Below are 25,659 nucleotides of genomic sequence, written 5' to 3'. Positions count from 1 at the left end.
CATCTATGGGCAAAAATATATTTAGATATTTGTTTCAACTGTGCATTTCACTCATCTGTGTCACAACCACTAAAAATAAAAATTAGGGAAAACTAGGTTATTGCTGGCCACTATTTCCCTAGCTGCAAAATATCTGTAATAAAGGTTTACATGATTATAGCTGTAAATGATCCTGCCAGACAAAGACCTGGGAGACTCCTGCTTAATGCAGGCAGTGATCAAGTGGTCTGTGGGTAGCTGGAGCAGTGCTTGGGGAAAGTGTGAACCCACTCCCCACTCCTCACCTCCAGGAGGATAATAACAGTGGGTTTTGCTGATGTTTTAGTAGATCACAGGATCATAGAACCGCAGAACGGCCTGGCTTGGAAGGCTACTTAAACATCAGCTCATTCCAATCCCTGGAATTGGGCATTCCTGGGCAGGGACACCTTCCACTATCCCAGGTTGTTCAGAGCCTCATCCAACCTGGCCTTCACATATTTTGGCTTGTCTATGTAAATAATCATACTGATTTTGCTGATGAAATTTATCCAGACACTATTTTTTCATCCCAGCTCCTTATTTGTTTTTACATAAGGCCACGTAGAATCGATTTCAGTTAAATAAAAATGTGCCCAATTCAAGTCTCTGTAAGTGTTTACATGGCCACGTGTAACCATGGAAACACTGTGTCCTGATTCCCTTTGTTAACGATGTGAAAATGTTTGGGGTGCTCACAATAATATCAGTGAGTTTTCTTGTGGATCTGCACATCCTACATACAGTGAAACCTCACAGAGATGGCTTAGACAATACCTGAGCTCAAGAAAGAAGGTATATACATTCAGTTCCTTTCAGTGAATCATCCCCTCTGGAAAAAAGGGGAAAACCAGTATGATAGGAAGGATTTCCAAACTCTGATAAAAGTGCTCACCCCCTCGGTTGACAAAGATGTTGTGCTGCCTTTGCAGCTTTCAAGATGAATAACCAAAGAGACCTCTAACACTCTGGGAAGTGACAGTGACTTTAAAGCCCCTGTCCTTTGAAAAATGGCTCAACATTTTTAAACAGGAGAAATATTTGAGGAGAGTTAATGAGATGAGTGCATCTACCAGCTGGACAAGTCCTACTCTTATGTAGTCTGTCAAAGACGCAGCTTTCCTGGAATGTGGGACTGATAAAAAAGAGAATCCGGTATTATATTCCCTACACAGATAAACTGTAACACTATGGGATTTAGTACATGCAGTCTGTGTAGAATTACCTTTTGCTGATAATTTTGTTCTGCAAAAAATGTGTTTCTTGGTTAGGGGTGGAATCACTGCTATGTTTCAGCTAGTCCTCCCATTTTCACACTAAACTCACATGGGAGAGCATGAAAATTGTATCTAGTTGCTTAAGTACGCCAGTGAAAAAAAACTTATCACCCTAAAAATGGACATAGAGAAGTAAATTACAAATATGAATCGTGTTAAGTAGTCATAGTTTCATTGATCTCAAAAGCAGACTGTCCTTGTTCTCCTGTCACACAGGTTATGTGGCATAATCAGAGCCTCTGATCCTGTGTTTGTCTTTATCTTTTATGACTTTTCTATCAGTCATTTGTTTGTAAGCCAGAAACATGAACCATAAAATTAATACAACTTAAACAAAAATAATTCCATTTAATGAGGCTCTGCGCACTTTCTCGATATGCTTTTCGCTACTTTCAGGCTTCTAAGCAAACAGCTGTGTATACTGCATGCAGCACATTTCAGGACCAATCAAGCTCCAAAAGAAGTGAGTGGGAGTCTGTCTGTCTCCTTTTGGAGAGATGGAATTGGGCTGATAAAGCTGTGAGAAACACTGGGGAAACCTTTGGGAACACTTACTCAGAATTACTTAATGAGTCAGGATGAAAACACACAGTCCCTCTGGTATTCCCTAATCCTTCATGTTTTCAGTAATACCAAATGTTGAGATACTGGAGACCAGAACTTATCCCCTAAACCCACCATCCCTACAGCAAGACCAAGCAGTGGGGGCTCCCATCTCTGCCCATCATTCATCTCAATGCTGTGTCAAGGAGACCTAAATTCTGGGAGCTGAGGAGTGATATCACCCACGGCTCCTCCACCTTTTGGTCCCCAACACCCCCATGTGACATCCAGAGTGGCACAGATCACCAGTTTGTGAAGCTGAATAATCCAGTAGGAATGGTCTTCTGCATCCTCAGGCTGAACTCGAACTTCTGGTCCTTTCAAATACACTGCTTCACATAATTCCTGCTTTGAAAGCCTGGGAATGTGTATGAATCTAAAATCTTGACAGTCTGTAGATATATGAACACATTTTGAACATCTTTTCCTTTCCTCTTTTAAGCACCACTTTTTTTTTTCTCCAGGGTTAACGTACTCAGCTTGTAATTTTTTTTTTTTTAAAGCAGTATTCTCCCTTGAAAATGGCAACTTTATGACTGTCTGTCACTCCTATTGGAGCTTGACTGTCTGCTGCAGTATCTGACTGGTGGCTGACCCACTTGGCATCCTTAAATCATGCAGCAAGGACTTCTGAAGTAACAAATCAGGGTCTTATTTGCTTGACAGCCCCTGGTTGTGACTAAACCATCACAGTGTGGCGTGGCAAGAAAAATGCTACTTTATATTTGAACCATCTGGAAGCAAGGACTTCAACAGACATGAATGAAAGTTTTCTTTAAAAGGAAACATGTGAGCTGCTCCAAACAGCTTATCTTTCAAAATAGTGCACTAAGCAAGAAATCACAACCACTATGCTTTGCAAAGCTCAAAGGAAATAAGAAGAGCTAAGAAAAAATGAAGTTAATTGAGGGTGAGTAGTGAAGGAGCCCAATAAAAAAAAAAAAAGGATGTAATTCTGCAATAAATAGATCATGCTAATTACCTATGTATGATACATTTAACAATAAAGGACACTCATACAAGTGCAAGCAGTCATAAAAACTAGTAACATTTTCATTAAAACCATACCAAGCTTATCTTCATGCCAAGTCCATTATGCTGCAGAAGTGTAATTAAATGAATTTCAGCAACTTCATACCTACTAATTTGTTTTTTGGTCTGGAGCTATTTAATAAGCCAGCATCATTGTAACCATTTCTTGTTTTTATAAACACAAAGCCAAACCCCTAGAGAAGAAACTCTCGCTTTGAAATGAATTTTCAGTATTCATTTTTACCTGCAAATTCAGTTTTCCAGGATTTACTCTGTGTGCAGGGGCAGGTGGGCTCCTTTTTGTTGTTTTTGCTACAAGGTGTATGGAAGAGGAGACAGGGAGCTTCTAATTTGTGCTACACTCAGAAAGAAGTGAGGGCAGACAGATTTAGTTGCCTGAATCCTAGGTTTTCAAAGGGAGAACAAATGTCCCTCGTGTTTTTAAATATTTGTATTAACAACAATGATTATCAATCTTCCATTTTATTTCCCACCAGAAGTGATTGTAGGAGGGTGGGTGAAATATGCCAGGGGTGTGAATATGCCATTCTCACATCCCAGCTCTGGGATCAAATGGGGATTTCACTTTCTAAAGAGATTCCACCCCACAGTCGAAAGCTGCATTGTCTGGGAAGACCACAAGCCATGCTGTGGACTGTAGAAGTTTCTCTCAACGTTGGCAAATCTTCAGATTTCCCATCCAGGGTTGAAGGTTTTTGTTTTGTTTTTTGTTTTTTTTTTTTGTTTTGTTTTTTGTTGTTGTTGTTGTTTTTTTCACATTGCCTTCATTTGACTCCAATTGGCACACCAAGAGATTAGAGGCATCGAGTTTTGCCTCACAAATCCTAATAGCCATAAGGACTGTATTTAATGAAGTGACTCCCACCTCAGCAGAATGAGACTGCTTTGACTACATTATCATGATAATCAACAATTTAAGTTGGCATTTGCCAGCCATAACCACAGATGTCTTCTCTGAAGTGTGGGAGAAACAGCACTAATGTCAAATACCACAGTGTGGGAACACTTGGCATGCAACACCAGCACAAGGAAATGGAGCATTTGGCTGTGCTCCTGGAAGATACTGGGATGGAAGTGACATAAATATGTAATTAGGAGAATCCATACATCAACGAGCTCTGCACCTGCTTTGCTGTAAAGGTGTTGGGGAGATCACTGTGTTTTTCATTGTTCTGCTCTTCCACCGTGGAAGTATCTGAGACAAACACATCCCTGGCTCCTATTTTAAGAAGGCAGCTGAGAGGCCCTCCTTGGACTTTGATCTTTCTGTGTACAATAAGCAGAGCCTCCCCAGCAATGCCTTTGAGCAAAGAACCATCTTTAAATCACAGTCCAGTAGTAGTGCTCATATTTGGCTTGTGCATGTCTTGCTCAGTTCCAGTACAGTAAGTTCAATAGGCCTGGAGCTGAACTGCAGCACGGCCATTAATCAAAAACCCTATAAAATTGAGTTCCAGGAATTTATAAATGCATAATACAAATATGAGCTGTGGGATTTTTTTCTGTAAACACTCCATCTTAGCGATACTGCTTCTCTCCCCAAGCAACACCAGCATAGCTTGTTCTTGATCCCTGTCTGCCTCACCATTTTACCTTGCTTTGTGCCTGCTGTCCAGTTGGGAAAGGGGCAGAGCAAAAAAACTGTCAACACCACAAAATCTTACCTAATTTTTTTTTTTCTACATGACAAATAAGTCATGACCCCATAGGTCTGGGATCAACTGTTTGCCTAATTTCTGGAATAAGACGGACAGGACTGAATCCCTCCTTCTCACAGGTCAGCAGCCTGTCCAGAAACATCAGTTCAGTATAATCCCAAAATCCACCAAAACACTTAGGAATCTCTCCACTAACTTCACCTGAATTGGTCTATAGGGTTCTAAAATCCTTGCTTTCAGAGTGGGCAGAAAAAAAGGAATCCTTTTAGCTTTCTCTGAAGGAAAGTTCTCCCCATTTGTGCTTTCCTTTTTTTATGAAAACACTCCGTTCCTCTCCTTCACTCCTATTCTGTGTTAAACCCCCATTTGCAGCTGCCATACATGTATGTCTGACACTGGAAAGTTTTTCCATTGGTTCCACCTCCTTCTGAGACCACTTGACCTCCTGAAATGCTGCTGGGTGATTATTTTGGAGAGGGCTGAAAATGGAGATCACTCTCTTTGCCTTCCAGGAGTGACCTGCGAAGGACTTTCCCAGTGAATTAATTTGTTTCATGTACTCTGCAATGCTTTGTTGTGTCTTATCCAGACTGTGATGGCATAAGCACATGTTGGTCTCTGACTCAAAAAGCCTTGTCAAGTGGAGAGAGGAGTTTTCTTGTAGGTGTTTGGTTGGTTTTTTTTAGTTTGCATTTAGTTTGGCACATAAGCACACCTCACTAATTCATAAGGCACTGAAGACATTCATTGTAGCACAAGTAAATGGAGCTAATGTTTAATTTTTCATTTTTAAGTGCTGATGCAGAACACAATACTGCACATGCAGTTTACAAGGCTCCCACCACTAGCACTTGGACTCCATTTTAAGCCTATAAATCATATGCTAAGTATAGTGCTTGTTTGGGTCTGTTAAATATTTCCTTCTCGTTTGTTCTTATCAACATCCAGTAATGATATATACATATGTCATGCACGACAGTAAATATGCAGACATTTCAAGGAAAAGTTCAGTACCATATCTCTGCTGATTAATGCATAAATGTTTGAAACTAGCATAAAAGCTAAGGCAGTGATAACCTTTAGCACAGCCCAGAGGAAAGAACCCAGCAGATAAATGTGCTCCTATGAAAAGCCCGGCAGCAAAACTCATGTGCCACCCAGCCTCCATTTCAGGGACTCCAGACACTTGTGTTCCCTAGTCCTATTCATTCCCAGGTGTATTTCCCTCAGTCTGAGAGGCAGGAAATTGCATTTTCATCTTTATTCTTCTGCCAGCTGTAAGCTAAACCCATACTTGAAGGCTATAGCAACAAATCCATTAAGTCCAGGAATCTCCTGCCACTTTGCTCATCAGTCATTTTTACTCTATCCTTCCATTTTTCATGGTTGTACCAGATGGAGGAAGAATCTTGCCTACATGATGGAGTTGTGAGAAGCAGCAGGTGAGGCTTTCATGGTGCTCTTGGCTCCAGCACTAGCAAAAATTAAGAAATAGAGAGGGACCTCAAGTGCTTCAGCCTGAGGATGAAGCTGAACGATGCAATTGAGAGTAAGAGATCATAAGATTCAGGAAAACCTCAATGACCTGTTCAGCAAACTTGTGTTAGTTATCTAGCCAAATCCCATTACTGATATAACCTTGCTACAGAATGCAGAATAACCTGCACTTGCACTTACACATCTTTTTCTAAGTGATTGTTTCATGAGGAAAAATTTAAGATATGAGCCAAAAACCCACGAGCTTAAGTTGCCAGAACAGATTTTTGTCCCTCTTAATGTCACGGTGCAGCAAGATAAGAACTGCTTGGCTGAAGGATCAGGCAGGCACAGGGTGTCCTTCTAACAGCAACAGGTTGTTTAGAAAACTTGTCATTTTCATCACTGGAGAATGTTGAGAACAGGATAAGCAGGGAAGGTTTTGTGAATAAGAGACTGGTGATTTCTTTATTTCCGTTTATTACTCTGTGTGATTTTCCTGACTGAATCTTCTACTCTTTGAGAACTTCAGGGCTGCTGCAAGATGGGAGAGAGGTGTGCCCCATGCACAAAAATGTGCTGCAAATTTATGGTTAATAGATGGCAAATCTTGCACAGAAACACTGTGCAAGTGTTATTTCAAGTTTTGCAATGTTATTTCAAGTTTTGCATTGATGCCTGTTTCTGAATTCATTGTCTTTGCAAACTCACTGGAAAGCAAGAAATATCAGATCCTAGAAAAACCCCGAAAACCTAATCACAAAAAAATCTGGCTTAACTTTTTCTTAGTCTTTTTTTTTCCTTTATTTATTCCTCATTGTGCAAGAAAAACCCAGAATATGACACTGATTCCGTACCCATGCTGTGCATGGGCAGAAATCCAGGTTTGCCAGCCTGACAGGGAATACATTTAGCTCTGAGCCTGTCTGTCTTACTAAAATAGTTATTGAGATGTGGTAAACAAAATATGCAATGATGGTTTCAGAGCTTCCATGAGTAATTCTCTGCAACCATGTATAATTACGATTATCATAAATATCCTCTGTTTACATAACACCTCAGTGGATCTGCTGAATTCTCTGTGGCGTCTATACATACAGTGCCATGAAATGCAAACATTGCCTCTTCCTAAACAGTCCTTAACACACACACTGGGAAAGCTGCGTGTGGAGGGAGACATCAGCCAGGAATATCCCAGCCTGGGTTTATAAGGAAGAGCACAGAATCTTCTGTGTCTGCATGAGATATGGTATTGAAAGAGCAACAAAAAAATCTAGTAAGAATCTCACCCGTGCTTCAAAATCCAGAGAAGACTGGAGTTATCCCAGAAACGTAAAACTGGGCTAAAAATTAAGCCCATTTTAAAAACACTCACAGGTAATACTAACTGTAAATTCCCCCTCCTTCAGAAAGCCAGCTAAGCACTCTCATAGAAGTCTAGCACATAGCAGGTGTTGAAAATGGAAATGCAATTTCCCAGCTAGGCAGACGTCCAATATTTATGAGCCAAGTCTGTGGAAATAGCAAACTGCCAATAGGGACAGAATAATTTAGCAGAAAATCAAGCAAGTTTTCCACTTCAAGAGAATTTGTCATTCACCTTGTGTCCCATCTTACTCCTACCAGTGTCTGAATGCATTGTCTGGTGCCGAAGCAATCCTACAGGATGCTAAAACAAAGACATGAACATCCTCATGGCTAGAGCTGATCACAGCTATGTAGATATTTGGCAGAGCTGAGTGATGCATGCCTGAAAAAAAGAAATAAAAAATCACACACACCTGACAGGGAAACCAACCTGCTGCCTTGCAGCAGCACCCCTCACAGTTCCTAGGCAGGGTTTTTTAATCCAGATTAAATGTTGAATTCATATTCATGTTTTGTCAGATAGGCTTAGAAACTTCTTCTGTGGTCGGTGGAAATCTTTCACGAGCAGCAAAAGCAAAAAGGAAATGTTACCCTTGCCCTTTTGGACCAAAGTCAGAACCAGAACTACAGAAGTAGAATGGCTCTGGAGGAGCAGGTCTTGGACACACTTTCTGCCCAGTGAAAATCTGAGGCACTTGGATTTTCCCTGTAGTTATAAGAGGAAGAATTGATAATTGCCAGACAGAGGGATCTGCGCCTGTCAACACTCCTAACTCAAAAGTCAACTCCCAAATTTGCTTGAGAATTTCCTGTCTCCTTCTGATAAGGCTCCTGTCTCCTTTTGGCAGACTCTCTACACTGAACTGCCAAGCTGTGCATAACAAGCCATGTTTCAGGGGTATTTGCACAAATTTGGAACTGCTGGCACCACCACACATGGCCCAGATATCACTGGATCAATGCAGAGCATTAAGGTGTGGGGAACCAAATGAATATGTCAAAAATATTAAAATATTCAGTGAATTCCCCTTTTTCCTTCTGTCTGAAGCTCTCTCTGTCACAAAACTAGGGAGGAGGCTGGGCTCAGGCTGGGCTCTTGGCAAAACAGGCCCTAAGTGGCAGAAGAGCTCGAAACTTGGTCTCTGTGAGGGTGAACTTGAGCCTTTGAGAACTAGTTTTAAGTGAATTATGGCAGCCCTGCCACCACCCCAGTGTGTTTGTTATTCAGGCAGACATGCCAAAAAACTTCCAAGAAGCGACTGCTTTTTCTGAGCTGGGACTTTTTCCTGGACAGTTTGTTGTAAGCACTTGGTCAGAGTCACAGCAAGACACTTTGGAGCCTGTTTTGGCAACGCTTCACCTTCCTTTCCCTCTGCTTTGAGATCCTACCAGCTGCTGCCAGCAGAGATTCCTGCATCCCCAAGGATATGCAGGGTCTCCTCTTGGAAAAGGGGAACAGCTCTGCCTCCTTACCCTTTTGGTGCTTCCTGATCACCTTATTCCTTGCTTGGCTGTACATGCCAAAATATCAAACTCTACTGATAAATGTATGGAATGGGTTTGTCCCATCATCTCCAAGATATTCCACTTTCAAGAAGTCCCATACAGATGCATTTTTTTTACAAATTTACAATAACCACCCTCATCTCAAAGTCCAAAATTCCTTTAAAAGTGCAAGAGGTTGAAGGAGCAATTATGGAAGGCAAACTACAGAGGCAGAATGAGCACTGGAAAAATTATTTTCTGCTTTATTTTTTTCTGTTAATGGCAAAATGTTTCTGCTCTCTCAAACGGTACTTAATAATGTTTTTATTTTTTTCTTTAAGCAGGTGCATCGCCTATAAACTGAGACTACATAGGTCAACGTGAAAAGCATTTTTATGTATAAATAGAAAGGTGGTTTGTATCAATGAGTCCACAAAATGTACTTTGTGGTGCTTTAGAGACAGAGGCCAAAGACAGCTTTGCACCTGATCCATGAGAAATGAAGTTTGGTTCAACTGAAATCACTTACAAATGCTCTGTTCATCTGAGGGAGTTGGGTTATACCCCAAGAGCTGAGCATATAACTGAAAGAGTATGAAGAAATCAAATATCTCCCCAAAACAAAAGAAACAAGAATGAGTGAGTGAGTGAATAAACAGCTGAATGGATGTCAGAGGGCTGTGCTGGGTTTTAGCAATGTGTTACTAATAAGAGCCGGTGGACGAGTATTTAAATGTGCAGTACCTGGGTTCTAGCAATGCATTACTAATTACAGCCCAAGGAATCTTCCTTAAAGCATTCACTCAAACTGGTTTGGGTGTGAATTCTTTATTTGACCACTGCCTGACAAATTCCCACCCCGAGACATTTCCAGTGCGAGGGTTCAGAATGAAAACACATATCCCAGTGAGCTGATACGAGCAGAACCTGACAATTTAAACACATGTGGTGAAGCTGATCCACATCTTTTAAAAGAATTTTAAGGGATTTTTCTGTGGTGAGCACAAGCTGTCTGTCAACTGGGTTTTTTTGAGTGCATGACTTGAAGGTTCTCACCCAATAAAAAGGCAGGACCCTTTTCTTTGGGAAACAAGCCCCACATAGCCATGCCCAGTGAGGAGGGCTGCATTTTTCAGATGCACACCCTTCTACAACCAGGTGATAAAAGGAATTTACTCACTTAAAGCTCTGTGTGAGTGCAAGTTCCAGCTTGTTGTGGGTGAAAGAGCCTGAAAGCTTTGGTCCCAGTTTTCTCCAGTCTCAGGGACTGTTGTATTCATTTTATTCATTGTATTCATGTGCTCATTGTATTAATGTAGCTGCCAATACAAAGCTAATTTTAGTCACAGTTACTTGGAAAATAATTTGTGTTAAACTCAAATCCAGACACTTCTATGCTAGAATCACATTATGCACACATTGCAGGCAAATTTATAGCTTGCTATCAATTGACATTTTAGGGTGTAAGATTAAAGTTTGGGATTTCTTTACTATTGGGGTTTTTTTATTATTGTTTTTTACATGCATAAAAACTTCTATTGCAAGGAAATTAGATATTTCTAAGAGCAAAAGAAAGAATGTTGAAGAAATGTAACACAATTTTGATGGCAGAGAAGTAATTCTGAGGTGAAAACACAACCATTGCACTAAATCTGGACAAACATCTAGGAGGGAACACAGCAAGGGTCAGAGTCACTAAAAGTCTTTCAGGCAATGGGAAGGCAAGTAAACAAAACTGGTAAATCATCATCATCTGATTAAGTAGATGGAGATGCAGTGCAGAAGTCTGATAAAGCAATTCTTTTTCTGTGCCTCTTAGGAACTTAAAAAAAAAAAAACCACCTTGATTTTAACCATTAAAGATGGTTTCAATTTCTGTCTTTTTGAGAGAGGAATGCAGTGATGCCTTTTCCCTTAATTCCTTTTTTTTTTTCTTTGCCTGAGTTCTGTCTAACCATCACAGAGGCACAGTGCATTGTAGGAGAAAAATGAGAAAAAGAAGATCATGTGCAAAGCATGAAGAGAAAAATGACGATGATGAGAAAATAGAGATGCCAAAGGTCCTCAAAGACCCTAATCTTTCCTGAAGTCAAACAGAAGGGATTCAAACAAGAATTTGCCTTCTCAGAAAAATAAGGAATGCATTAAAAAAAGGACACAAGCAGCAGTAATTGTGTCTTTTATGTCTTGGGGGCTTGGTCAGAGGTCATAGATTTACTTCATTACCATGGTATTAGGAGAAGAAGAGCCAGACAGTGGCAAAGAAATTTTGAAAGGTATCAGCATAAGATAAAGGTAAAATAATTGGGAGAAACCTTTTGTTACACAGCACATTTGAGTCTTTTTCAGGAAATTGCAGGAGAGCTTGTGGACCTTATCTAGTCAGGTGGTGCTGGGGCACAGAGGCATCAAACTGATGAAAAAAGTATTACAAACTCCTGATATATGTTTACAGGGGGAAAAAAAGCAAAAAGTTGCCAGGTTGCACAGCAGAAACAAAACAAATAGCATGTTTTGGAGGAAAAGCAGAAGACAGCCACAGCTGACTGGGTTACCAAACCACAAACCCATAGGAATATGCAGACACAGGAGATAATTGAGGACTACAGGCAAAATTTGACAAAAGGCAATCAGAGCCAACTTGTAAAAGAAGCACCAAGGATTGCATTATGCATGGAAAAACAGTACCCATTTATGCAGCTCCAGCTTTTGGAAAGACTTGTTTTGCAAAAGAAAAGCAAAATTATTCTGCAAAAGATGGCAAAAGAGGACTGAGGGTATTTACCAAGAAACTCAGCATGTGTGCATGGTTGAAGAAATGAAATATTGAACTGTTGGATAACTTTATAGATATGTGTGAGAGTCACAGAAACATATCAGGGGGTGGGTTGGAAGAGACCTTAAAAAAATACTTTTTCCAGCTCCACTGCCATGGGCAGGCACGCCTTTCCACTATCCCAGGTTGCTCAGAGCTCCATCCAACCTGGCCTGGAACAATTCCAGGGATCCAGGGGCAGCCACAGCTGCTCTGGGCACCCTGTGCCAGGGCCTTAGCACCTTTCCAGGGAAGAATTTCTTCCCAATATCCAGTGTAACCCTGCTCTCTGTCAGTGTGAAGCCATTGCTCCTTGTCTTGTCACTCCAGGTTCCTTATTTGTATTTCTGGGGCTCTGTGGTATCAGTATCATTAGCATGCAGAAGTTAAATTATTTGCTCAAACATCCTTCAGTAGAAAGTGTAAAGCAAGAATACTCACTTACGTAATAAGAAGATTAAAACCAAAGGTGGTGTGAAATCTCAGAAATGAAATGCAAATAAAACAAAATTAAAAAATAGAAAACCTACTCAAAGAACAAGACATCTTCAGTTTTTTTCTGTGTACGGTTAATGCACATACATATATGCACATATATATATGTGTGTACACATATTTATCTATAATACACATATATAATTACATTTACACACATAATTGCCAATAGTTAAAGCAAAAAAGTCAGTGATTCAGACATTTTCCAGAGACTGAACAGCACTGTAATGATTTTTGTGCTTCTGTTTTCTCACTCAAAATTTACAGGTGCTACATTGCCATTTCAAACTGTTATATGAACAAGGTGCAAATTACCTATAAATAAATTCAATTAAGCATAATAGTAAAAGGTGATGACAGAGCTAATGGACTTTAAGTGGAATCCAGACTGCAATGTTCAATGTAGGGTGGGAAAGACCAAGGCAGACAATATCCTGTGACATAAGAACTAAAAATTTAAATTGATTTCTTTCCTATTTCTGTTCAGAACTTTAGTTTTCAAGATAGTTGAACAATTAGGTGACAAAAATATACTGAAGCAAATGGCTTTGCAAAATCATTTATCTTTAGTGTAATTCAGCCCTTGTTGAGACAAGGTTTTGATGTTGATAATTGACAAAGCTAGGCTGGTGATGAACAAACTTGACACCTGGCTCTTTTCATACTGATCTTTCAGTCTTTCCAGATGACAGAGTTTACTTCTGTTCCCATCTGTTCCTTTTCAGTAAGAAAAAGGGAGGAAAATGCAAAATTGCTAAAACATTTTATGGCTTTTAGAAGTATCTTTGAGGTTCTTTTCAAGTCCTTTGCTCTGGACAACATTCCTGCAGAAGGCTGGCCATGGCACCTACAATTCTTTGCCTCAGATCAAAGGTAGGATGCTGGGTTTCATTGCTCAGATTTGGTCTGACATAATTCATCTGGATGAGAATTTCATGAATGGAAAAATCAAAAGAGCTGGAGTCACCTCACCAAAACCTTCTCGCAAAAAGAAAGGAGAAAACAAGCAAGGAAGCAAACAAACAAACAAGAGCAGTATCAGGCTGTGAGTAGATAATGTTTGACAGATCAGAGCAGAATTTCAGAGAAAGCTTTGCTGGTTCAAATTTGGAAAACTGTTTCTACATTAAGAATTTTTTTTTTTTTTTTGTGCAGAAACATCCACTCTCAGTTCGCTGGCTATTGGCAATAGTTTCTCTGTTGAGATCTCAGGTCTTGACTCTGGTCTAAATTTTCACTGCCTCAAGATGAACCTATTCCCCAGGGGGCCATTAGGTTTCTCCCATGTAAGTGGGGTCAGAATTTGGCCTCTGTTAAGTTAGTTATCTCCAGAGCTAGCAACTGGCTGTTCAAGAAAATTCAGCAGGAGGAAAATAGAAGCTGATGGATGGGAAAAGATGGAAAAAAACCTGAGTGAAATCCATCAGTGGAAATCTGCCAGGTAACCAGGAAATAATTTTGGATGCTACTTTGTAGTCTGTAAGTTTCCATGTGTTGCTAAAAAAATATCACTTAATCAGGAGAAAATTCAGAAAACAATTAGAATAAACAATTCTCCCTAAATAGCTGTAAAAAATTAAGGTATTTATGAATAAAAATTAAAATAATCGGATTTATAGACCTGGCTGAAGGAAGGTTGTGGTGCCCATGTGTGCTCTGCTCTGGTGAGACCCCACCTGGAATACTGCATCCAGTTCTGGTACCCCCCAGCAAGAGAAGGATGTGGAACTGTTGGAGAAAGTGCAGAGGAGGCCATGAAGTTGATCATGGCACTGGAGCACCTCTCTGGTGGAGAAAGGCTGGGAAATCTGGGGCTGGAGCCAGAGCAGCCTGGGGAGGAGAAGGGTGTGGAGATCTCATAGCACCTCCTGGGATCTGAAGGGGCTACAGGGAAGCTGGAGAGGGACTTTTCATCAGGAACTGGAGTGACAGGACAAGGGGGAATGGCTTCACGCTGAAAAGGGAAATTTAGGTTAGATATTGGGAAGAAATTCTTCCCTGTGAGGGTGGTGAGGCCCTGGCCCAGGTTGCCCAGAGAAGCTATGGCTGCTCCATCCCTGGCAGTGTCCAAGGCCAGGTTAGATGGAGCTCTGAGCAGCCTGGGATAGTGGAAGGTGTCCCTGTCTCAACACCAGCCCAGAGGGTGTCTTTGGGGGATTTGTCCCTGGAGAGCTTTGCAATGCCCTCCAAGCAAAAATAAGGTGAATTATCCTAGTGCAGTTTTTTCCAGTAGGTCGGAGGGTCTGGAGGCTCTCCATGAGGGAAGGTGCAGCCATGTTAATTTGTGTGGCTTTGCCTTCTGGAGCTCTGCCCAGGCTTCTGCCAGGCTACAGACACACCAGATACCTTTGGGAGATGGTGCTGAGCTTTTCACAGAACCACAGAATAACTGAGACTGGAAAAACCCTCCAAGTGCATTGAGTCCAACCTGTGACTGACCTCTCCTTGTCACCCAGCCCAGAGCACTGAGTGCCACATCCAGCAGTGCCTTGGGCACCTCCAGGGATGGGGACTCACCATTCCCTTGGGCAGCCCCTTCCAGTGCCTGACCACTCTTTCCATGAAGAAATTCTCCCAGAAATCCAACCTGAACCCTCCTGGCACAGTTTGAGGCCATTTCCTCTTGTCTTGTCCCTGTTCCCTGGGAGCAGAGCTCAACCTGCCCTGGCTGTCCCCTCCTGTCAGGAGTTGTGCAGAGCCAGAAGGTCCTGATCTCCTAATCCCCCTTTGCTCCAGGCTGAGCTCCTTTCCCAGCTCCCTCAGCTGCTCCTGGCTCTCCAGACCCTTCCCAGCTCTGTTCCCTTCCCTGGACACTCTCCACCCCCTCCATGCCCATCTTGCAGTGAGGTTCCAGAACTGGACACAGGATCTGAGGTGTGACCTCACCAGTGCAACATTTCTTTTGAAAAAGCTCTTCTCCAAGAACAGGTTATTCACTAAAATATTTCTGTTACTTTCCACAATGATGCCTTTTATTTTCACTTCTGCCTCAAACAATGCTGTCTCAAAAAGGTAACCGCTAGAATTTAACTAAAGAAAAAATAAAATTGAAACCAAACCACTCGTCTAAAATGGTCTCTTGCCAGCTGTCCTGCTGCCACCCAGGGCTGTGTTGTTGCTAACCACTTGTCCATGGGAAAGCACTCAGTCCTGTAGTAATGAATGGCACTCAAGTTGGACGGGGGATGGGATGAAAATTTTAAGTGGAGTGGTGGAAGCCCAGTCACTTGATTAATTTAAAATTAGACATGACAGAGCTTTGAAGAATATTCTATCTGGCTGGCTGGGATCTGAAAGACACAGACCATATTAGGAGATATTGGACTGTACTGGAGGGAGATTTTGTTGGGTTTAATTCTCCAGTACTGAGGAATTTCACTTTGCCTCCCAAGTGCCATGTCCCAAATGAGGCAAAAGCATCATGCCCTTGATTTCTCCAGGTTCCTGGGCTTCCTTGGCTTTTTCCCTGAAGCTCCAAGTGCCACTTCTCTGCTCTGGGGATGGCTGGCTGGTGGATGGGTCAACAAGGACACAGGGTTTTGATCAAGAGAAAAGCCTGAAAGGTTTTTAAACTTTGGTGTCCACAGAGACCTAATTGAAATTTATTAGAACAAGCAGGGGAATTTCGTTTCTGAGGAACTGACAAATTCCAACCGAGAAAAAAAGAGATTTGTTGCAATTTTCCCAATCAAAATACTTCTTATCTAATATAGGCATGTTCTCTCTGCTTCTCTGATTTCTATGGCTCAGCATACAAAAAGGCTTTGGATGTGCATTCATGGTTTAAAAAAATCCCAGGAAACAAACCCTAAGAGGCAAATTCAAAGTTCCAGTCTCACTGATTTTAGTAAGGGTGCAACTGAGAGCAGAATCTGACCTGCAGTCAGGTGGGTTTCCTTCTTGGCCCTGATCCTGTGTAAATCAGAAATGCTTTGGGATCAATGGAAGTGCTGCTGTCAAATCAGAGTCAGGAAAGGCACAGTCTAAACCAGAGTGGTTAAAAAAGTAGCTAGCACTGAAAATTCATCAGCTTTTATTTTAGGGGAATGAGGCAAATGAGAGCAACAAAAAAAAAAAATTGTGACCAAAAAAAAAAAATTGACAAGAAGATTTCCTAGTAGAGGAAAGACAGGAAAAATAAAAATCACTGGACTTTAAAAACATATCTGTTTCTCCCAAACGCAAACTTTTCCAAGGGACATCACTCCCTACCCTAGCAGATGTGAAATGCAGCTTTAGCTTCTCAGGGCAAGATTTAACTCCATGAAGCTTTCATTTATTTTTGTTTTGCTCTGGTAAAACAACAACAACAATGAAAACTCCGTCCCAAATTCATCTTGCAATAGTATTTAGATTGCTTTTTCTTTTCTCAGAGCTTCTGATGGTTTGTCTTTCAACAAAACAACTAAACATATTTCCTGAGTGTTTCAAACTTAAAAAGGCAGTTTGAACACAGACATTTTCTCTGAGCAGAAAAAAAGTCTGTGCCCAGATGGATTAATGAATACCTTTTGTATTAATAAATTGATTCAACACTTTGTTCTGAGACCATCTAGAGCCCATCTAGGAAAAAGAGGCATATTAAGGCACTATTTCCTAAAGGTGTCCCTATGTGATGAGATGGTTGCCATCTCTCTCAGAAAGAGTTTTATCCTGAAAAAAAAATCATAGAAATGTGGAATGGTTTGGGTTGGAAGGAACTTCAAAAATAATTTCTTTCTGAAAGTGTTAAAGAGTAAAGCTGAAGAAAAATGAAAGGGGAGAAGGAATGGGCTGTAGATGGATAGAGAGAATGCAAAGGATAGAAAAAAAATACTACATAGAAGGACAGAGATTTGTCAGAAAAATGGGCAGAAAATAAGAACTTGAGAGGAGAAAAGCCAAAGATAATATGTCTAGGAAAAATCAATTCAGAGCAATTGTGTTAAATGTTAGGGAGGAAGCTGGAAAGGTATAATATTGAAAATCAGCTAGCCATGATTAAAATAAGGAAGTAGTGCTGGACTTATTAGATAGAAGTTCTTTTACAGTAGAAGGGAGACACAAAAGCGAAAAATAGAGAGTGCAAAAAGTCAGTGCAATTACAGAAGGCAGACAAATGGATGAAAGAGGTCTTCTGGTTTTGGAACATCACTTTTATTCCTGAATGCTCTGGTGCCACAAAGTTGTGGGTGAAATTGAGGGAAGTCAGAAAATTGAAAAAACATGATTAAAAAATAGAAGAAAAAGATAGAAGAAAAAGCTTACAGGAAAAAAAATCATATTAACTCTGTAAGAAAAGAATGGGCTTAAACAAAGGACAGCTTAAGTCAAAGATGTGAGGGATATATTTAGTAAACAGTAACAAAGGAGGAAAGTTGCTCAAGATGTTAGGGGATCTAAATGGGATAACATGCAAATATGGATAAACAGCAAATAAAAACCATCCTTTCAAGAAGATTTTTTTTTTTGGTGATAGAGTTCTCTGCATAATCCATTTGGAAAGTCAGTGCTTTAAAATCTGACTGTGCAAATTGTTTGAGAAATGAATGGAGGAACTAGTTTTACCTCTCACAGGAGCTGAAAACATTGAAGTGGGTGAATATCTTCTAACTTTTGAAAGGACAAACCCAGGAAAGACTCCTCAGCACATGAAATGATGTGTCCCTCTTAACAACTGTGGTTTTGTCTCCATCAGGTTTATGAGGTCTGTATTTGATGCCTAAAGGCCATAATATCTGATCTTGGTTTGGAGCAGAAACCAAATACTTCCCAAAACCCATCTCTTGAGGGGGCAGAAGCTGATTTTGTCCTTGCAAGTGTGTCCATCTCCTGGGTGAGGCAGAAGTCACAGGAGAGGATGCTGTCTTTGAACTTGTCTAACCACAGAGCTTTTCAGGAGTGGTAGGGCTTAAATTTCACACTCCCAACCTGAATTCATGCAGAGTACAAAGTACTTCTCCCTACAGCAACTCAACAGTTCACTGCCAGTGTCCTCTGAGTATATCAATTTAGACTTTTGGCAAATGTGGGTGAATTTTTTGTAGGGCATTGCCTAGAAATAGGCATTTTTGAATTAACTAGATTCTCATATGCTAACTCAGCCAATGTAAGATAAAATGTGTAAAATCTATACCAGGGTCAAACTCAGAATAGAGGAATTTATTGCTGGAAGGTGTGAAAGAGCAACTGAGAAGAAGCACATTTATTGCTGTGGTTCCATTATGGGCTGGCCACGTGCACAGTGGAAGCACAGGAAATGCTGGAGGAGCACTGCAAATCTTACCCTGTGGGTTGCAATCTGAACTGGACTGGATGCCTGGGTGAGGTTTTCCTTTGAATTCCTTGGGAAGTATAATCTCCCTTGAAGAGAGTCCTGCAGAGGACTCTCCTTCCCCTGTGGACTTCAGGCTCATGATACCATCAGGAACACTGCTGTGTTTATTCCCTCTAGCACTCATTTCACAACCTGGAAACCACTCCACATCCACCCTTAGCTCTCCTCTCCTGACACGCACATCTCATCTGTCCCCTCCGAAAGCGCCTGCTCCCAGCATCCCCCCTGACAGATGCACCAAGAGTCTCCCACGCAGAAACAGCTGCCATCCCCCTCTGTCATCCCCACCCACGCCACTCCCCGTTCCACTGGACACCACCAGGAGACACACACGTGGCCAGCAAACATCTGCATGGACACCCAAATGCTCCAGCCCCTTGCAAGCAGAGTTCCCTGGCTGTGTCGTGGCTGCAAAGGAGTCCAGAAAGGCTCAAATGCCCCACATTCCCTGCACTGAGCACAGCTCGTTCACTCCTGCTTTGATACTTCCTGCAGCAACCCATCAACCCCTTTCTCTTTTCTCTGCCAGCTGGCAGGTTGATGCCACTGTTTGATTTTTATTTTCCCAGTGGTCAGAGGCCAGGGAAGCACTGGTGGCAGAGGGCTGAGCAGGCTATGGTGTGTGGTTTCAGCCCAGCTGAATCCCAGTGTCTGGGACTGCATCTCCCCCTCATGGACAACTGCTTCACCATCCCCTCCACCCACAGCCTGCCATGGTTGGAAGTTCACTCCCACCAGAGGAGAAAGGTGCTTTCTGCAGATTGCAACCAGCTGTGAGCACTGCCAGGAGAAATTCTCCAGCTAGAGAACTTGAACTGGACTCTGCAGTGGGAAACATGTGTGAAAAACAGGGCAGCTGGTTCCCAACTCAACCTGTGGTTGCATGAACACCCATTGCCAATTATTCTACAGGCTGCTTGTTTTTATTTTAGCAGGAATTGGTCCTTGCAATGAACAGAAAAGGGATCTAAGAACCATGACCCATGGGGCTGATGTTATGTAGGGTCTGGGCTCAGAGGCTTCAACCTTTAAGCTTGGAGGTTCTGTGTGACCAGACTGACTTCTTCCAGTGCAAGTCCCACAGGATTACACACATTCTCACCAGCTATGGATGGAAACATGCACTTTCCTACCCAGTGTAGAAGACTCAATTTTGAAGATGTTTTTAGACCAGATTTGAAGAACATGATTTGAAGATGTTTTTAGACCAGATTTGAAGAACATCTGTTGTCAATAAGCACAATCATTTTGAAGGGAAATAAGTTCCCAGTGCTTCTCTGTGACACCCAAGATTTATCCTACATTCACAACCTTCAACCAACTGCACATTACTCCAGCACTGCTTCAAGCCACGGAGAAAGCCAGTGCTTTCCTTTGTCCTTTGACTGACATCTGTAGTCCTTCTCTGTACTTCAGCTCCATGGTTGTTCATCCAAGAACCCTGTAAACCTGTCCCTGAGAAAACTCCCTGCCAGCAGCAGTATTCAGAAGTTGGAATGCGTGAAAGTAAGGTGCATTGATACGCTTCTGAATGAAGCTGGTCTAAATATCATACTTAGACCTGCCAGGATTTTCTCAGGATTATTCAGATTATTATTTCTCAGTTTTTCAGAAAAGGTCTGCAAAAGATCTCTAGAGGAGAGGCTGCCTGCTGTGCAAGTCATACGGAAGGCAGGTACATCCAGAGCACGTTGGGTCCTATCGCTACCCACGCACCAAGCCATCTTCCTTGTTAATCATCCTTTCCTGCCTCCTTCTCAACGCAAACATTGCTTTCCCAGCACTCACGAAACTCACCCCTGGTGCAGTAACCCCTTACGTAAGCGATTTCGACATGGAGAGCCGAGCCGTGACCGCCGTGGACACGTGGTGCTCCACTCAGCCTCTGGTAGCCACCCTACACACCAGCACGGCCTCCAGGGTGGCTGGTTGGGATTTCCCCACAGCAATCCATCCCTTACAGCAACCCAAGGCTCTTACAGGCCCCTCAAGGATTTCAGCTTCTTGCTGGATTGTCCTCATCACACGCAACTCTGCCAGTCCCATGACATATTCGCCCTCATGCGGAACCAGCATCCCGTTTCCATGCACCTATCACCAAGGGCTAAATGGATTTACCTGTGCCTCCTGCCTGCTCTGCCCTTGCCCTGAACTCCCAGTCTGCTCTCCTGGTGCACTGCATGCACACAGGGCCCCTTGCACACTTAGGCAGCCTCGCTCACACTAAGAGTCAGATAACGACAGACGGCTTAAGCCGTCATAAACTTTTTCTCACTCCTCATCACTCTTCCTTCCCCCATAAGTGGTTTTCCTTCTCCCAAGCCCCACACCCAGGTCTGCAATCCTCACCTGTACTTCCCTCATTTCCTTCTAGCATGCTGTGTGCACAAATCTCTCTGATCAGACCCAACTTTTCCCTCCTTTCCCCTTCCCTTGCACAGCCCTAGTGAGCAGGCACAGCCTGACAGGTCCCTTCCTCGCTCCCACACCACCATGTGTCAACCCACGCCGAGCTCCTCACCCCTTGTAACAGGAACTGTCATTCCCATCCACTTCCACCTCATGCCCTACAGCTCCCAACTCCACTTGCCTCCCCACACACTTCACACTTTACTTTTGACCTTGGTACAGCCATGTGGCTTATACAGCCCTCCAGGTAGTTTTTCCTCCCATTCCTCCTCCTCCCACCCCTTTATATCTTTAGTCATTTCTCCAGCAGCACATTTGTTCCATTCCCTCTCGCTGTTTCACTCAGCCAGTACCTACCACAGAGATATAAACACATTTGTTACGTCTGTTGCAACAGAAAATCGCTCCTTTTTGTTTGTGTATGTTCTCCTCCTCCCACAGTCTTCCCACTATTCCTTACTTGCCATTCCTTGCCCCAACTGCTTCCCCTGTAACACGTTGCCTGCTCTTTCCCTGTTTTACTCCAACTCCCCACTAAAGAGGCATCGCCTGTTCTGCTGACCAAACCACTTCACCTTTGCACCACTTCCTCTCTGCCTCCTAAGAAACACTCTCCCAAATTCCCCCTCACTCTCTGCTCTTTTGCCCTGTATCTCCTCCAAACCACCTCTTCCCTAAGCATCCTTACACAAAACATAGCTCTTCATTTCATCCTCACTCATGCCTCCAACATTCCTTATTCTTTCCCCATTCTCCTGCTTCTCAACACCTGCCATGGCTTTATGTGCTTGCCGTGGCTCATCCTGCCCCCATGATTTCCACCATCCTGAATTTCCTCACACCACCTTCCCATGGCTTTTTCCCCAGTCCTGTCTCTCCCCTGCAAGCAGGCAGCACACTCCAGCTGGCTTCCAACCTTCTCTGAAATCTCTCTAATCACTTACCCCTTCCAGGCTTATAGGACCCTTTCCCCCTCACCACACCCTGCCTCCATCCAGCTCGTTTTTTCCCTCTGCATTCCTGCTCTCAGCACATGCTTCCATCACCATGCAAGCCTTGCCTTTCATACTCTGATACCTTCCTTGTAAACACATCCTCGGATCTATTTCTTAACAGAATCAAAGGTGTCTCCTTCTGACGCCCCCCACAAGCATCATGTAGCTGATTATCTTCCATACCTTTCTCCAAATAGCCAATAGTTCACATTTTAATTCCTCCTCCAGACATCCTTTGTGCTTTCACCTTTCTCCCTCCACTCCCACTCCATACCCAACCTCCCCCTTGCAGACCCCATCAGCCTTGTATGTCCCTTTCATATCCTCACCCAGCCTCCAGCCTGTACCTTTACCCATCTCTCTCGAGTGTTACTTCCTCTTCTGAGCTCCTCAACTTTCTGCCACCCACAGAGATCCTCTTTTTCCCTTTCAAGCTGACCACCTTTGTGTGCCTCACCTGCCCTTGTTACCTCAGTGCGCAACAACGAACACGTAGCATTTTATTTCTGCTGTATAACACCTTCCCTCCAGTTTTTATCTGCCTTTTCATGGAATGAAAAATGAAATGTACCATTTCATTTTTCATTCCCTGAAAAAAGAAAAACACCCCAACCCCCAGCAGAACAATACAAACAAAACCTCTTAAACCTACGTGTTTTGCATACCTCAACATATAGCACCCTTCAACACAAAGCACTTCCCTCCTGCCTCTGCTGGTGCCTCTTCTTGCCCCCATGTTTTGGGTTCACCACCTGTAATCATGCCTGGTTTTTGTCGCCCTGCAGTGCTCACACACAGAGCCCCTAGTACTGACACGTGTAGCTCAGACTGGTCTTTTTTACTGCCAGCAGCTGGAACCATGCTGAACTCTTCCATTCTCTGCTGCTTTTGTCTGGCAAGGCTTTTTTTTTTTTTTTTCCATTTTTTTCTTTTTCTTTTTTATTGCTTTTAGATTTCCCTTTTTCTCACATCCCATTTCTGGGTGCTCCCTGCGCTGTTTCTCCACTTGCAGGCTTGCACATATCAGGTATTTCTGCGCCTGAGGATGCCTCTCCTACTTGTCTGGATATTTTCCTGAAGGCACAACGCAAAGGCAAAACTTCACATACCATTTGCACTCCTCATGCAACAAATCACACGAGCCTGAGAGCAAAGAGTGTTTTCTGAAAGGTTGTAGCTCATAACAATCGTCTGGACCATATAACACACATCCCTGGCTATTTAAAAAGGGGGGATGGGGGAGAAGCAACCCCCCTTACACTCACACACACACAGAGTCATCTCTAAATAACTGGTTTTGCAACATAGGAACTAGAGAATGTGCGCATAGCAGCCCTGTTCAATCCAAAATATCCATCTCTCCAGATACTGCATATTTATAGTTTGAGAGATAGGACCAGCGCAGAGCTTTCCCGTTTATTTTAATGAAGGATTAAGAACTGATCAGAAAACTATCTAAACCATTCAAGGACTTTTTCCCCTCTTGGCTAAGAGCAGTTTGGTGTCTCCATAAGGACTCGCCAGTAACTGACGCTTTAAGCTGCATTTCAGCTGTTTAGACGAGAAACAGCTTTCTATTTTGCTCTCTAGATGTGCATCTCTGTTGATTAGATGTGTGCTGCATTCCTAGAAGGCATTCACCAAACGCTGGGAGCTGCAACGTAAGAACAGTTTCCCTGCCATTCCAGCACAGAGAGAGTGGATCTTTTTCACCTAGACACAGATGTGCAGGGAATCTTTTGATCTCCAGCTCTTCCCAGAGAATTTTGTGTTTGGGTCTGAGGAGAATGAGGATTGATTCAAAGGTCGTGAATAGGGTTTCCAGTGTGTAGCACACACACAAAATAAGAAAGCTCCAGTGAAGCTGGTTACCTGAGGCAGGCGAGGTCTAGAAATTGGGAATTTTGGCTTTGCTTGTCATGGGCTCTAACTTTGCCGGAGGGCGAGCACGCTACGTGTGCTGAGGCTGGTTCTTGCAATCCACGGTCAAGGTTTTCAACCCTTTTTGTTATATCTGAACTTGCTGGTTTCCCTCTTAAAACAAAACAAGAAGTCTCCTTTGCTTTTGCCTCTTAAATCAGATTCCTGTAGCACCTCGTATTTCTCCTCCGCCGTTTTCTTCCCGGGGATCCAAACAACAGCGTGAGGAGCAGGAGGAGAGGCAAACTACAGGGCAAGTAGGGCTGGGGGAAGGAGTAGGCACAACGGGAAAGGCAACATTTGGGACACATCTACTGCTTACAAGACCCCCACCTCCTCCCCATTATACTTCTTTAAAGGACCCCTCTCCCCCCCTCCCCTCCCCGCCCTCTTAGGACCCTATTAGAAAACGTCAAATTTCCCTTACCGTGGTAGGAGTAACCATGGCATCCGTGTGAATGTTTCCAGAAAAGTCGACATGAAGAGAAAGGTGGATGTAAATACGTTCATTCAAAGTCCCAAAGTTGGTCTGCTTGGGCTGTGCAGAGTTGCTCTATGGGAGAGGAGCCTTAAACTCTGAGTCCCGTGAACATAATCTGCTCGATTATAACAAACCAGCTCAGCCAGATGGCTCTGTGCTCGTGGATTAACCCCTTTATTGCCACACTCTGCTCTCTCTACCTACCATTTATAACAACCTTGCCTGGCTGGGGAAATTCAGAGAATGAGGCATCTTTCTGAAAATGACAAAACTGTCGTAAAGGTCATTTTCCCCCCTGCATGTTCCTATTTTCTTCTTTTTTTTTTTTTTTTTTTTTTTAAATCCAGCAGAAGGTTTTATTCCTCTTCCTGGCAAAACCTCTTCCTATTATTAAGAACAGTATTAGCACCAGGGAACATTTTAGAGAATTCTTTTGTTAAATCACCACCATCTCTTCCAGACTGCGATTCTCAGCAGACGAGTATTTTATTGCAGGAATGTCTGTGTGTTTGCACTCCAATGGTCCATCCACTCCCCCATTCCCGCCCCCCTGTCCCCCACGCTCCCTCTGTCTCCCACATGCACACACTTTGCTCACACTGCCAGCATGTGCTGCTATTCCTACCCCTGTTCACAAGTCATTACAGGACATGTCAAACAGGTGAAATAGAGGCACAGAACTGCAATGCCATAAGCCCCTGCTTGCTCTGGCTTCTCTCTCTCTCTTTCTCTCTTTTTTTCCCCCTGTTATTTGCAAATCTTTGACAAATTTATTTCTTTGGTCAGCGTTTCTGTCAAGGAAGGCCCCCCCATGACACAAAAAATAAGTGCTGGGAGAAATATCCACTGCTAAGAACAGACCTTAGGATGGATTTGTGTACAATTCCTCCTGTTTTGACTCGCAGATTCGTCCATTAAGGATGGCAAGGGCCAAAAACATGGAAAGTTCATCAGCAACCAGCAGCGGCTGGTTCCCAAACTTTTTATTTAGAGAAATCGCTCGCAGAGATGGCTGATAAATTTAGCTGCATGCCTCTAAGTCTCCCTCTAAATTTACATGCTTAAGTCATCTTTCTCTTCTGTTTGATTCAAGCATAATTGAGCAAGTCATAACCATAAGAACGTGGTCATATAAGATACGAGGTGACACTTTAAATCTTAAGGGTCACTAGATTGTTTCCTTAAAGAATACTTCTTTTACTAGCTCATTAAGTCTTTTCTTTTGCTATTTAACCAGGGACTTTTTTATCTTTCCCCGCCCTGTTTAAAGATAATTAGCCCTCTCTTGCT

General features: G+C 42.7%; 1 protein-coding gene across 1 annotated transcript in view; it reads right to left on the bottom strand.

Moving 5' to 3' along the window:
* NTF3 (neurotrophin 3) overlaps positions 1–24,668 on the bottom strand; it is a 47,140-nt gene extending 22,472 nt beyond the window's left edge. Inside the window, exon 1 of the mRNA XM_085048936.1 lies at positions 24,316–24,668. Coding sequence (XP_084905062.1) covers positions 24,316–24,333 — 18 coding nt within the window. The 5' untranslated portion in view covers positions 24,334–24,668. The remainder of the gene's footprint in view (positions 1–24,315) is intronic.
* Between the last annotated feature and the right edge of the window lie 991 nt (positions 24,669–25,659).

This window comes from Lichenostomus cassidix, chromosome 1Aa (assembly GCF_008360975.1).
Source record: "Lichenostomus cassidix isolate B80296 chromosome 1Aa, HeHo_3.0, whole genome shotgun sequence".
Lineage (NCBI taxonomy): Eukaryota > Metazoa > Chordata > Aves > Passeriformes > Meliphagidae > Lichenostomus > Lichenostomus cassidix.
Note: the sequence above shows the minus strand (reverse complement) of the source record. Positions and strands in the feature narration are given on the sequence as shown.